The sequence below is a fragment of the Lathamus discolor genome, chromosome 12 (assembly GCF_037157495.1).
Source record: "Lathamus discolor isolate bLatDis1 chromosome 12, bLatDis1.hap1, whole genome shotgun sequence".
NCBI lineage: Eukaryota > Metazoa > Chordata > Aves > Psittaciformes > Psittacidae > Lathamus > Lathamus discolor.
The window spans coordinates 12,224,568-12,238,612 of NC_088895.1; the positions used below are offsets into that span (position 1 = coordinate 12,224,568).

Genomic DNA, 14,045 nt, shown 5'->3' on the forward strand with positions numbered 1-14,045 from the left:
TGCCCATCACAGTTAATACTTCCTGGTTTCACCTGTTCTGAACTCAAAGAGCATTAAGCTGTTTGACAATCTCCTAACATCCCTGGGAAGTCTGTCACTGTAACAACATTTTAGTTTTTCCAGTAAGAAATATTTTTAATTTTATATTCTGAACAACATCTTAGGGGAAGTGATGTATCAAATACTGTAAGAGTGATTGAAAAAACCTGATTTATTGCAAAACCACTTAATGGTTATGAAACAGAGTAGGCTGCCTGTACGGCTGTGGAGGACAACAGCATTTGAAGTTAAGTACAACAAAAACATCTATCAGGAAGGTTCAGATCTAGGGCAGGTCCTGCTCTGGGGCAGTGCAATGGACTAGGCTGCCTCCTAATTGTCCCCATGAACTTTTTTTGTCAGTGACAGTTTGCAATTCAAAGTCAGTCACCTTAAAATCCTTGCAAAGCCAACGATTTCAAAAGCTTTCCATAAATGCAGAAATAAATCAGCCCTAAAGGTTTGAGCATTTAGCTGTTTGTTTCCTTGTGCTCCAGTAACAGCCTTTCTGTGGCCATTTCCCCCCTCACAGAATGTTCTTTACGTACGTGAATACAGCACGATGAACATGTTTGTTCACATTTCCCTGGTTTCAGCAAGTAAAAATAGAACATTAACATACATTGATGGCTGTCATCTTATACTCAACATCTGCCACCACACTATATTTTATTGGTTTGTTTATCCAGAGCTCTTGCAAGACCAGCTAGAGTGTAATAGCTGGATGCTTTGCAAGAGCTAGAATGTCACCTTGCCTAAGTAAATGCTGTCTCCCGAACTGACAGCATAAGTTAGCTCTGAAACAAAAGAGAATTGGGGAATTAAGATTTCCAGCTGCTGAGAACACCATGGTTTAACAGCTATGAAAATTAAACAGAGATAATCACTACTGAAATCAGTGAAGTCATGGAGTCAGAGGCATGCATGTGGAACTCTGTAAGGCTGAAATGTTTACAATAACTGACTCTTAATTCTACTTCATACATAGTAGAATTCTCTTCTGCAAGTAAAACTGAACTGGTGAGATTAAAAGCATATGGAAGACTACGCAAGTAAAAGGAGCTGTAACAATCCAGTAAGAAAAGGCTCTCCTTCTAGAAGCAGATCCCTAAAAATACCTAAAATCATCAGGGTGAACCACCTATCCCACTACTAGAGACTTGCAACTGATGAAGCAAACCAGACACATCATTCCTTTCCTAAGGGAGTGGGTTTAACACCAGCTCAAATACCAATGCCTGAGACAAACACACATCTATTCAAGTACAGATGCAGAGTCCAATAAACTACTGAAGGCAGGGGACAGGAAATTGCAGCAAGTTTAAAAACTAACTCCAACATATTCATAGGAAAAAATATCTCCTACCTTCTCTGAGGAAGGGGAATAGAAACATTGAGTTCACAGATTAATAGAAACTCTTCAAATTCATGCAGGGTTTAAAGCACTGGGATAGCTCATCTGAGTCCAGTAAGATTTCAGCAAAATAAATCCTCTCAAGCTACCCCTAATTTACTTTTAGGTAATCAAAGTAACATTGGATTACTGGAGTCTGTGTTAAGTTAGTTTCATGAAGGTTTACCTGAATAGAATTTAACTTCCTTTTACTGTTCCCTCTAGCCCTTCAGTGTGCATTCTCACTGCTTAAGCTTTCGTCTATTAACTATCACTGCTGAATATTCCATGCATCACTTTTCAAGGTTAAAGTAACAGTGCGTAAAGAGACAAATATTTAACTTCAACAGAACACTTACACTTCTCCCATGGGAGCGTATGTTGAACCAGTTACAGTAAATTCATTCAGAGAACAGGAATCTCCTTCTACTCTCTCCAGGATAAACATCTGGAATTAAAGAGTTAGAAGCATTATTACTTTTGAACAATAATTAATGTAGAGATTTAAACACAGGTGTTAAGCAAGCAGGTACAAGAGGCAAGCTCAGGCTGAACACACAAACTAGACAAAACCAGATATGACATTCTGTACTTCGACCCCATATGTTTGAACAGCCCCTTATACTGAAGCACAAAGTGCAGAAAAGAGCATTTCTGCTTAATAGATCGCATCTGAGAACTGAGTTGTGGCACAAGTACCTCACATAATTGAAAGCCACATAACTACATACACTTAACTTCAGCTGTGAAGACTACTCACACATCCACTGGACAATCCTGAACATAGCCCAGAGCTCTTCCTAGGCTTCAGACTTGTAAATCAATTCTCCTGTGTATATTTAAAACAGCAGCTCCAATAAAAGCAGCACAGGGCAGCTCGGAAACTGGAAATTCTTGCCAAAGTAAAAATAAAAGCACCTACAAATACCAGAAGCTTCTACCTCTAAGAGGTGAGATTTTAGGCAAGAGCCAGACTATGGCCAGTTTCCCTTAATACCAGCCACTAAGTGTTTTCTTGCCCTGGTTTTGTAGTTATAAGTCACTTTTTTTAAGCTACCAGTCTACTGGATAATACATTCAGACAGCTCAAGTGCCCTTCTAGCACAGGCTGAAGTGTTATTTTCAGCTAGAGACTCAGTTGCACCCCATGACACCTGCACCTCAATCTTGCCTTTGTGTTTGTTTCCTTTCTAGGAGGCCTACAGGCAAAACCACATCTGGGATTGATGGGAGATAAAAACCATAGCGCCCGAAGCTGTCATACTCTTACCATGATTTGCTGGAGTGGTAGCAGAGAAGAAAATTTATCACTAATTGATTCTATATCTTAATGGAACATCTTACCCATTGGTTAGCGTAAGCCATTTTGCCAGTGTCTTTCCTTCCCTATATTGTGCTGCCTTATGTTTTAGGCAAACATCTTCACAAAATACAGCCTAATAATTAGGTGGTTCTGCAACTGATCTGCATCAATGTCCTATAATCTTCAAAGTGGTTTAAAGATCAAAAAGCTAGACGAGCTGATGAATCAGAAGTCCACAAAGAGAGTAAGAGCATTCTTAAAGGGAGATACTGCATTCCCCCAAGTCTCCTCCTAAGGCAGTATCATTTCTGACTGAAACTTTTTAGTATAAGAGTACTTTTGGACACTCAGTCGTAACTCCTGACATAAAATCTAACTACAAGTAGAATTACTGTCGTAAACCAGTCTTCCTCAAAAGCTGAGCTAGAGCGAAACCAAGCAGCAGTACAGAGTTCATAGATACTATGATTTTGCTACATTTTGCAAAATCTTGCAATTAAGGTTATTTTGTAGCTGTCAGAGGTTAACAAGGAACCAAGCAAGTTGCACTGGACAAAATCTGAAACATTTAGCCCTTCAAAGTAAGGACTAGAGCAGTTTGTGCTCTTAAATAAACGCAACTTGAAGGATGAGTTAACCAGGAACCCTTCTGCTTTTGGCATCTGCATGATGAAAAAAAAATCCCTGCAAAGACTAGGGCAGTTATGCAACTCTACTGCAAGTAACCTCCTCTAGAATACTGATGAGCAGCTGCTTTGTGTCTCTTAGGTATAAATACTACAATACTTAAGGAAGTAGAACAAGTCAACCACCAATTAGAAAGAAAAAGCCATCAATCACATGAGAATAAAGTGCTTAAGGCTTACAACCTTTTGCCACTGGTGTGCAGCACTCAACATTTATACATTTGGAATTCTAACCCAATGTAATGACTGAACATTGGATGTCCTAGAGCTGCTACACCACCAAACATATACAGTTACACAGAAGAACCTCATGTTTTCTCCATGAAATTACTATACCAAATATCAAGCAAAAAACAACCAAATATCAATAGGAGAAAGAACTGGCAACTGAACATGTGTCATGTTAAGCTATAAAAGCCCCAAATTCATCAACACTACAACGAATACTGGGGGGAAGGGACAAGGGGTACTAACTTATGCTTACCTAAAGATATGCCACACACTGAAGATGACCCTGGCAACGCTGGTGTCAGGGTCAACCACACCTCAAGTTGCCAGGTTAGTCATACAATACTGCACATTGGGAACACCAGTGATCTACATCAGACCAATAAGAGCTACTGAAGATAAAGTAACCAAATAAAGGTGGAACCATGCAGTAGTGAAAATAGCACAGGCTATCCAAGCTACCGTAGTAATGGCTAAGTTTCCCCATCACTGTCATCTTGTTAAATAAAAGAGGCAAGCCTTTTACATTTACACTGTAGAAGCAGGATGTGTGTAACTATCTTACCTTTCCGAAACAGGGGATTAAATCATACTACATAGTTACCAGTAGACTGAATGGCTTACAGACAAGTCAATGGAAAGCTGCTTGCAAACAACTTTGCCTTCCATTAAGTGAGGGTACAACTATTTTTGGCCATGACTAAATAAGGGAAGAGATAAAAGCCTTAAACACTACACAGTGGAAAACTGAATTAAAAGTGGAAGCTTATCTTAGGAAAATAAAGCAAGATTTTTATGATATGAGAACCCAAAGACTTGCAATCAAAAGAATTCAACCAATGCTGACTATTCAGAGGGGCTGAGGAGAAAAAGCAAAATAGAAGCAGTTAGTTCAACATACCCTGCAGACTGACATCTGATTCGTGGTCAGAGTACCAGTCTTGTCAGAACAAATAACTGAGGTGCAGCCCAAGGTTTCCACAGAGGGAAGACTTCTAACAATGGCGTTCTTCTTGGCCATTCTCCGGGTTCCAAGAGCCAAGCAGGTGGTAATGACAGCAGGCAGACCCTCAGGAATAGCAGCAACAGCAAGAGCAACAGCAATTTTAAAGTAATAGATAGCACCTCGAATCCAGGAGCCACCGTGAACCGGATCATTGAAGTGGCCAATGTTTATTATCCAAACAGCGATGCAGATAAGCGAGATGACTTTCGATAACTGCTCCCCAAACTCATCCAGTTTCTGTTGCAGTGGGGTTCTCTCCTGCTCAGTAGCCACCATCTCATCACGGATTTTGCCAATTTCAGTGTTTACTCCTGTTGCAATAACCACTCCCATAGCTTTACCAGCAGCAATGTTAGTACCCTATGTAAAGAAAAGGGAAGAGAAAACTTACAGTCAAGCTATAAACAAGTTTTGGTGGTGGTGGTGGGGGTTCTGTTTCGTTTTGTTTTAATTTGATTTAAAAACCCCAAACCAACAAAAACACCTTACTGTCTAACTGTGTTTCAGCTAGGATATACAAAAAGATGAGGAGAATGACATTACCCCAATATCTGTAACAGAATCCTTCAGTGTAGAATTTCTGCTTACAGAATGGGCCCCAACTGAAAAAGTACTGATCAACAATAAGCAACATAGTCAAACCCAGCTGCTGAATAAGATTCCAGTTGAAATACATGCTGCTTAAGTGGGTTTTTCTTTCCTTTCCTTTTATGAGGATTGTATTTTGCCATATTTAATGTTATTTACTATGAGTAATAGATGTGCTCTCTGGGGCTCCCTGTGAACACACTTAACATGAGAAAGAACAGTTACATTTTCTTCAAGGTGCCTGCCAACAATACGGGAATAGTTATTTTGTTATCTGAAAGGCATTCAATGCTTCCTTTAAGGAAATTCACACAACCTGTTTAATTTCTGTTGATAACTAGCTTTCTAAGTTTTAGTCACCCAATCCCACAATTGGTGTGGGCTTTCTTACCAGTCTTAAGAACTATTACTTTAGAAAAGCTGTGTAAAAGCATTTTGAAAGTGTGTGTTCTTCAGCTCTCAAGACTTTCTTGTGAAGGACAAAAATCAGTGTCCCCATATAAACTCATTTCAAGCAACATCTTCACTCAGGACTGCTTTTATTAGAAGTTACTTCTATTTTTTAATTGATTTAGTTCCATGTACATAGAGACACACATACAGATAATACAGCAAAGAAGTCGTACAGCTTTTAGGTGAAGACCTGAAGTTCTGCACATTTTTGTTTATCAGCTTCAGTATTATTTTATAGAAGTTTTAAACATCTAAACCCAAGTAACTTACAGAAAAAAGCATGTTCTTCTTGTCTTGGTTTACAGCACGAGGATCAGGCACAGGGTCAGTGTGCTTAATAACAGACACGGATTCACCTAAAATTAAGATAATAGTCTTAAGAAGAGATTATACATATAGCATCTGGAGTCCTATAGGGAATCAAAAAGTTATAATCCTCAGTCCTAAGATTTTGTAGGCTGTCAAACTTCTTTCCTCCAATGATTTTATTTAATTGCTTATGAAACAGAAAATATTTCAGCTGACAAAAAAAAAATTAATGGCTGGCTTTTAATGGAAATAGGAAAGTAAACATTTTATAGAGTTAAGACTAAATGAAACATACACCATGTCTTGTAAGGAACAGGAGAAGTAAGCAGCTGATACTCCACCCCTTCTCTTAATGTAGGAAGATCTACTCCATGAATTACTGTGTTTCTCATGCAATAACAAACATTTCTGTTCTTTACGCACTGCAAGAGGTATGTTCTACTTTAAATAATTAGATGTTACCACAGTTATACATCTGTGATTGTATACATCATGGTTATACTGGCAGACCTGATTTAAGTGTCATGTACTCATCTGGTTGTTAACTCTTTATAGACTTCAGAGAAGTCTTCCATAAAGACCTTGAGTATCAATTTCTATAAACATGTCACACGGGTATATAAAGGTTTCTTTTCTATAGAACACAGATGTTAATTACCACATCAGATTTCGTAAGATGCTGCCATTAGCTTCCATCACAGAGTTACGCTATTTTTTGTAAGCCAAGAGAGCCAAAGCTTCCTACTTTTAAAAGCTTTAAAGTGGCATCTTAGACTTCAGTTGTGCTGTATTAGTTAGGAGACTCAAGCATCAACACTAAAATAGGCTGAAAACAGAAAAGGCTTTCTTTAAAAAATTAATTCTGTTATTTAAACAAAATAAGGACTTATTCCCATTCTGGTTCTGGTGTATTTCTTCTTCTACTTATTTCAGTTCTGACAGCGTGATGAACATGGAGTGCCTACATTTTCTTCTCCTAAAGATAAGTAAGCTCAATCAGTTCCATGCTATTCAGCATCTGTACTGAGAAACTTTGAAGCCTGTTTCAAGATAGACTCGAGGATCAAAATAGGTTTCTTATGAATACTTTACTGTTTTAAAATTCAGAGCTAGTTAACATTAATTTATGCTACCAAAACAGGCAGACAGATCTTCATGTTCCAGCCAAGAGAATCCACGTTATAGCACGCCTGGTTGATTCCTAGCTTCTTTCCTATATTCAGAAGTACTGCTACTTTGTTTTGTTTTCAAAAAATCTGAAAAGTGCTCTAAATATAGCTCCTGCATTGGAGAGCTGGTACCAGGAAACATATGAATGCTCGTGCACAGAATTTCAGCAAATAAGGCTTTAGGGCACTCAGTCTTTAGGATCAGTGGTTTGAAATCTGCCTGAATTTCAAGTTATTCCTTCCTGTGAGAAAAAAAGGGTAACTGTTACAGAAGACATTTAGTAAGTTTTCCACACTTTCATTCTGGAGCAGTGACAAGATGTTCAAACCTAGAAAACAGCACAAACTAGAATAGAAATCCTTCATTTTGCAGTTTCCCACAAGTTACTGGTGTGTGTCTCGGGAGGGGTAGGGAGAAAGAAAGCCCAAAAAAAGCATTACACTTCTCAGTAAGAATGCTTATCCCACTAAAACCAACATGTAAAGCCAGTAATGAAGCAATGCATTCAGCCAGTTAAGTTACTAGAGTTAAGTCACTAGACCAGAAATCTACTGCACTTTAATGCAACGGGGCACTTGAATAGCTACAGGCCTGTTTCTAATTGATTATTGTAAACAAACAGTGAAAAGGCACTTGCAATTATGCACATAATTATCAAAAATTCACAGAAATTATACCTGTGAGAATTGACTGGTCTACCCTTAGAGTTGTAGATTTGATAGAAGTAATTCTTATATCAGCAGGAACCTTGTCTCCAACTACAAAGAAATGAACAAGACAAAGTTAGAATGTTATCTGAGAGATTTCTAACCAAGCATATTATTATTTCCATCAGCCAGGAAAACCATTTTCCAGTAATGGTCCAAATGACTGAGATTAGTAACAGTATATTACTACTTTGTGGTTTGCAATACTCCACTTTTCTGAGTATCCAATATACTTCAGCAATTGAGATTGCCCTCAAGATCTCTATCCCTACCTAACCTCAAAGGAAGAAGCTGTAAATCACTGGATTGTTTTTCTAATCACATGATTACCACTTGAAAGCAAAGGGAAAACATCAGGAGGAAGATATCTATTACAGAATATGTATTTATAAAAACTCAAACCCCAGAGCTAAAGTGCATCTAGTTTCCTTTTCAGGATGACTGGTCCTGGAAAGTCATCTGGTGGTTTTCCCTATGCCCAAAGCAAGTCCTCTGCTCTCCAAAGACCAGAATGTTATTCACATTTATGTAGAAACTAAAAGAAGTTGTATTTCCTTTTCTTTGGCGCCAATTGTGAGAATAATGTGCTTCTGCAAATCTGCTCTTTTAATGTTATCCTTTAATACTGTCAGATGTTTCAGAGTTAGAAGTTAATTTCAGGTCATACACTAGCTTTATTTTTCAGTAACACTTATTAAACATACCACAATCCATGTCCCAGTTAGAATTCTCTCAGTACTCTTCTGTTTATCTTGTCATATATATTTCTACTTTGCAGAAGAGAACACTGGAGGGAATATAAACCCAAATCCTCCAATCCTGGTGTTTGAGACACCAAGGCAGCAGGAGACACAGGATGTTAACAGCATGCTCGTAAAGATGGTAGAGGGTCAAGAAGTCAGTTGCCAGAGCTGCGTGGCCAGTTTAGCTCCTGCATCTCTGTCATCACAGAATTCTTCCACTGTCTTGCTCCCTCTTGTCTAACTTTTCCTAGTTTTTAAGAGCTAAAGCTCCACCATTTTGTGACTACTGTGAATAAATGGCTGCATGCAAATTAACTTGCGCTAAAGCATATTAATGAGAGTCACGTTTCTGACTCATACTGAGGGTTCTACATTTTGTATGTCAATATTGCTGATGAATGTGTATAATCAAACATTCCTAATGTAATTTAGCACTGCGTGTATTCAAGCCTCAACTTCCTTTTTATGATAAAATAAGGGAAGGAAACAGAGAAGGGAGAATAACTAGCTCATAAAAGCTGATCTTCTCAGTGGATGGAGCCTGTGTCTCTGCAGTAAAATTAAAACAAGCTGCAATTCCTGCAGGAACTGCTTATGCAACTAACAGCAATAATGCACATTAACAAATAACAACCATGAGAAACTCCACTGTGGTGTTACAGCCATAGAACATACAACCACTCACACACAACCACTCACACAAAAACTATGCAACACTGAAGAGAACCAAGAGCTGTTTCAAATGTTAAGTAAACTCACATCATATGACTTCTTCTAAGGTCAAAGAAATCCCAACCATTAAAATCAGCAAAAGATTACATAGTCTTGCTTGTAGACTTAGATACCTATTTTTGTAAGTAGGTATGTATATGAAGGGATCCAATAAATCACCACAAATCCCCTTTCTGTATCATTATAGTATGTGAAAACTAATTTAAGCCACAATGCCCTTGAGCAGCAAGAGAAAATAGCATTAGACAAACGGTGACCTAGACCAAAAATGGCAAAACTATTCAATATGCTCTCTTGATGTCATGAGGAGGTTTAGATGCAGACATATAGTAGCAGCTGCTTTTTAGATATCACTGAACAACAGGCTAATACTTCAGCACAGTGTGGTGTAACCCCTGCCAATCTGCAGAAACATTTTCAAAGTACTTAAAGCAGCTGGAAAACTACAGCCAACCCAGATACACTACCACATTTGACAATACTGTTAAGTATTTATTCAAAAGTAGCACAAAAAAGCTGTTCAAAAATAATCTTAAAACATTCCAGTAACTGGACAGAACATATGGAAAAAGTTTGCAAGTGATTTTCCAACCTATTTCTTCTGAACAGCTCAAAGTTGTTCCAACTAAGAGAGACCCCTGCTCTAGCAAACAACCAATACTCAAAGCATCAGTATGTCCATGAAAACTACCACCATCATTATCAATTGCCTGAATCACCAGAACTGAAGTGTGAAATTTATTAGGATACTGCAGCTTTCTATGTTCCGCTCAACAATTTAAGATAGGACACATTATTCAATCACCATCTTTGCCTGAGAAGCCTGGAGTGAAATATTCAAGGCATTTCCAATAGGCAGGAAAGCTGTACATCAGGGTCAGTTACAGAACTATTTTAAGCAGCTCTTTGCAAAATAACAGCTCTGACAACCAGTCATTTAGAGACTTGAAGATACTTCCATGAGCATAACTGAAACCGAATATACATAGGAAATCATCCTATAGTAGATAGGAACCCACAGGAAATTTTAGTAAGCCGTCTAGTGCAGATCTCATCTCAAAGTAGGAGGCTTTTTTCCATAGACTTCAACACAGAAAAGAAACTGTGGGGTTGTTTAAATACAATTACATTTCAGTCCACAGAACCAGTAAAAATATGACCCAAGACTTGAAAGGCAAGAAATTAGAAGGTGAATATGTATTAACATTGCTAACTACAGAGCTGCTACAGCCTAAATGGATATAAATCCAGTTTTACATCTAAAATAGCAAGTCAGTTGCAGAAGTATTTTTGTCCATTACTTTAACCAAAGGTTTTTTAAATCCTAAATAGTCACCCCATTTCTACACCTATCCTGAAGAAATCAAAGAAGCTGCTTTCAAAACTGGCCAGGTACATGTCCTTAAAGCACAGCACAGCCAAACGCTTAACTACTGATTAAAACAGCCCTTCTAACTATAAAATTGACTGCTTCTTGAAAGAGCAGGAATAGGTCTTGGTTCAAATCATTACAGTTTTATTCATACAATCCTTTTATTCACACACAGAATACTCTTAAGAATCTTTATACTGGGATTCAGCACACAATAAAGGAATGTTTAAAACAACCTGGTCCCTGTAAGGGGTAAAACAGAATAAATAGCAATTTTATTTAACTGTGCATGAGTCTATACCGAAGCAGAACATTAAAGTTTCCACTCCTTGACCAAACCTGGAGTGGTATTTAGTTGTGATTTGAATTGTTAAAGTTTATGTCAATTATTTTAAAAGAGCCATACTCCTTCACTGAAAACACTGAAAACTGAATATCTGAAAATCCTGGATTCTTCAGCTATCAATCTGATTATTAGCAATGTTATCTTGCCAAAATTCCCATTGATTACATTAAACACTGTAGCATTTCTTCTCAAGTTCAAAGCTCTCCATGTCTTATCTTACTCCTCCCAATGCTGTGGCAATGTTATAGGTCAATTTCCACTCGGTATGGTACAGTAATTTACATGTTTAATTTCAAGCACAGTACAACCCCACTTATCAGAGCTCATCAAAGCAGGCATGCACTTGCAGAAATGATTGCAGTTCCCCAAGAAAGGGCTTCCTTACAAACTAGTCTTTAAGGACAATCCAGCACACACACTGCCCTGGTCACTTCACAAAGCTGCCTTGAAATGGAGAAGGATTCAAGTCTCCAAATCAACTACAAATATAGAATACATTAAGCAGTGTTGGTCCCTATTTAATGACAAGCAGTGACTAAAATGATCAACTCACTATGTAGGTATTTCATTTGAGCACTGATAATCCTTTTACTTTACCAGTTTCCAAGACAGCAATACTACTAAATATTTAATTTCAGAATTTGGTCAAAATATGGTTTGAGATACTCACTGGGAAACCTCTACAGCCAAAATGCACTATTGGCATGTTGCAGGCTAGATCAGCCTGTGGTTTAAGCAACCAAGGAAGATGGGCACAAGTGCTGAGGCACAGTTCTACGAACAGTGAAGCTGGAGGCAAAACAAGCTTATTAAAGCTGTGTGGATTTCAGTCCCTGTTATATATTTAGCTACATCTGGGTACCAACAAAGAACTTCAGACTACAACAAGACCATATTTATCTTTCAAGGTTCAAATGTTATTATAGATCTTCTAACCAAAATTGGTGACAGGAGATGCAGGAAGCAGTATTAACTTTACCCCCAAGAAGCCACTATGATATAAGAGAGTCCTCCAAATGAAGCTACTACTTTAAATGTGTACTTTGAACACTGATATCAGCTCTCTTAACTGCCTCTGGTCCCTCCCACTTGCTAAGAGGAGGTTTACAAACAGGTATGTTATAAAAAGTGGAAAGTTTTGCTTCCTTTTTATGTTAACAGAAGCATTACAAGAACAATTTATCTTCACAGCAAAGAAAGTTACATGTTTGCAAACAGCCCATCCACCTGATCACAGTAAATCAAAGTAATTTTGCCTGTACAAGTCAGAATGGTTGTTCATATACAACATGCACCTAAAGCTTTCTTATTTATGTTTATCATTAACCAAAGCTAACGTCGACCTGTACCTGCCATCAGCAGATCGGGGCTGGAACTGGACTTTAGCAATAAAGATTATCAGTACAGTTCTAAACTATTCTGCAATTGCCGTCCAATTTTGTAACTATGTTTTAGGCAAGTTCTGAAGAACTGGGACACTATTTCAACACATAGCTGAACAATGCGGGAGCACAACAGTTCCCACATTGCCACTAAAAACATCCCCCAAAAACTGCCATAAAACACCAAATGGAGAAGACAAGAAAAAGTATAAAATTGTGTCATTCCACCCCTCCCCTTTTAAGGGTCTCAGTAGACTAAGGTTTATTGTTACATGTTCCAGGTCTTAAAAAGACACTATGGTCTTTTTTCTGCTCCATCAGGATGCTCTAAGTTCATAAGGCTATGGTAGAAATACTATCAAATCCTGCAGATATAACCTACCACACTGCTATTAAAACATTCCTGATTCAAAATACACCATGCATGGGGTTTTACCATTAAAAGGGACAGGAATGCATTAATAAAGAATTAATACAATTCTTTTGCCAAAAAAAAACCATTAAGTGTTAGCAACTCTTGCCTTTGTTTCAACATTATAATATTACTAAGGATACAGTTATTTAATCTACTTTTCCTAATGAGATCTTTAGCTTCTTGAAGAGTTAGTCATTCCGAAGTCCCCTTTCTTGGCCCAAATTAAGTTTCTTATCCTCTAAATTAGAGGACACACCATTGTGTGAACATTTACTAATAAACTGAGGCAACTGAAACTTCCTACATTAAGTATGGGCATCACTTTAAGGTTTAAGAATTGAAATGGGTAGGCTTAAGTAACACGTATGTGATGCTACATACTTTGATAAACCAGACATGAGCATTGTTTTTGCTGGGGGACAGAAATAGTTAAAGCTTACACCTGACCAGAACAACTGCTTCTATTCAGAAGTACAGCTGTCACAGCACAACTGCTTTATATGTTAAACTTCCTTAACATAAGCTCAGTTTAGCCCCTCTTCCCCCCTTGCATGCACACAATCTTGTCTTCCTATCGCGTTTCATTTTGTTAGACTATCAGAAACCTCATTTTTCTTCTGTAGTAAGTCTTTAAGCATTTAACACTTCCTGAAGAGGGTATAATAAAATGCTACCAAAAATCAGCAGCTCTACAGAACAGGAAGACTGAGCCTATCTACACCTTCATGCAAGGCCAAGAGTGTCAAATTGTCAAAATTAGAAGAGCGACTATGAAGCATATTTTAAGTCTGAGTTTCCATTCCAAAGCAGTAAAATACAGCTTTTTCTAAAAAGAAATCTAATACCACTGGTCCGTTCGGTTTTAACTGTACCAGTAAAACACCATTTGCTTTTACTGCTAGGATGACAGAACAGCACATTTGAATACATTCATTCTTTGCTTTTATGATGCATGTTACAGATTAGACAACATTCATGAGAAAAAAATTATATACTGTACTAAATAGTGCATAAGACTTGAATCATTCCTATTGTATTTCTTCTTGTTTCGTATAAACACACTTTGAAGTGTCACTCTCTGAAGAGGGCACCAGAACACTGAATAAGATGTGCCAACGGACCCTGTCTGTAAGTCTGCACTTATTTCTAATCTGAATTTATCTACCTTTAGCT

At 37.8% G+C, this 14,045-nt stretch overlaps 1 protein-coding gene across 2 annotated transcripts in view; it reads right to left on the bottom strand.

Moving 5' to 3' along the window:
• Window positions 1-14,045, bottom strand: part of ATP2A2 (ATPase sarcoplasmic/endoplasmic reticulum Ca2+ transporting 2) — a 45,642-nt gene that overhangs the window by 14,669 nt on the left and 16,928 nt on the right. For both annotated transcript variants that reach the window (XM_065693100.1, XM_065693099.1), the window contains exons 6-9: window positions 7,853-7,933; window positions 5,967-6,052; window positions 4,551-5,015; window positions 1,792-1,880 (exon numbers count right to left, since the gene is read on the bottom strand). In XM_065693100.1, coding sequence (XP_065549172.1) covers window positions 1,792-1,880; window positions 4,551-5,015; window positions 5,967-6,052; window positions 7,853-7,933 — 721 coding nt within the window. The remainder of the gene's footprint in view (window positions 1-1,791; window positions 1,881-4,550; window positions 5,016-5,966; window positions 6,053-7,852; window positions 7,934-14,045) is intronic.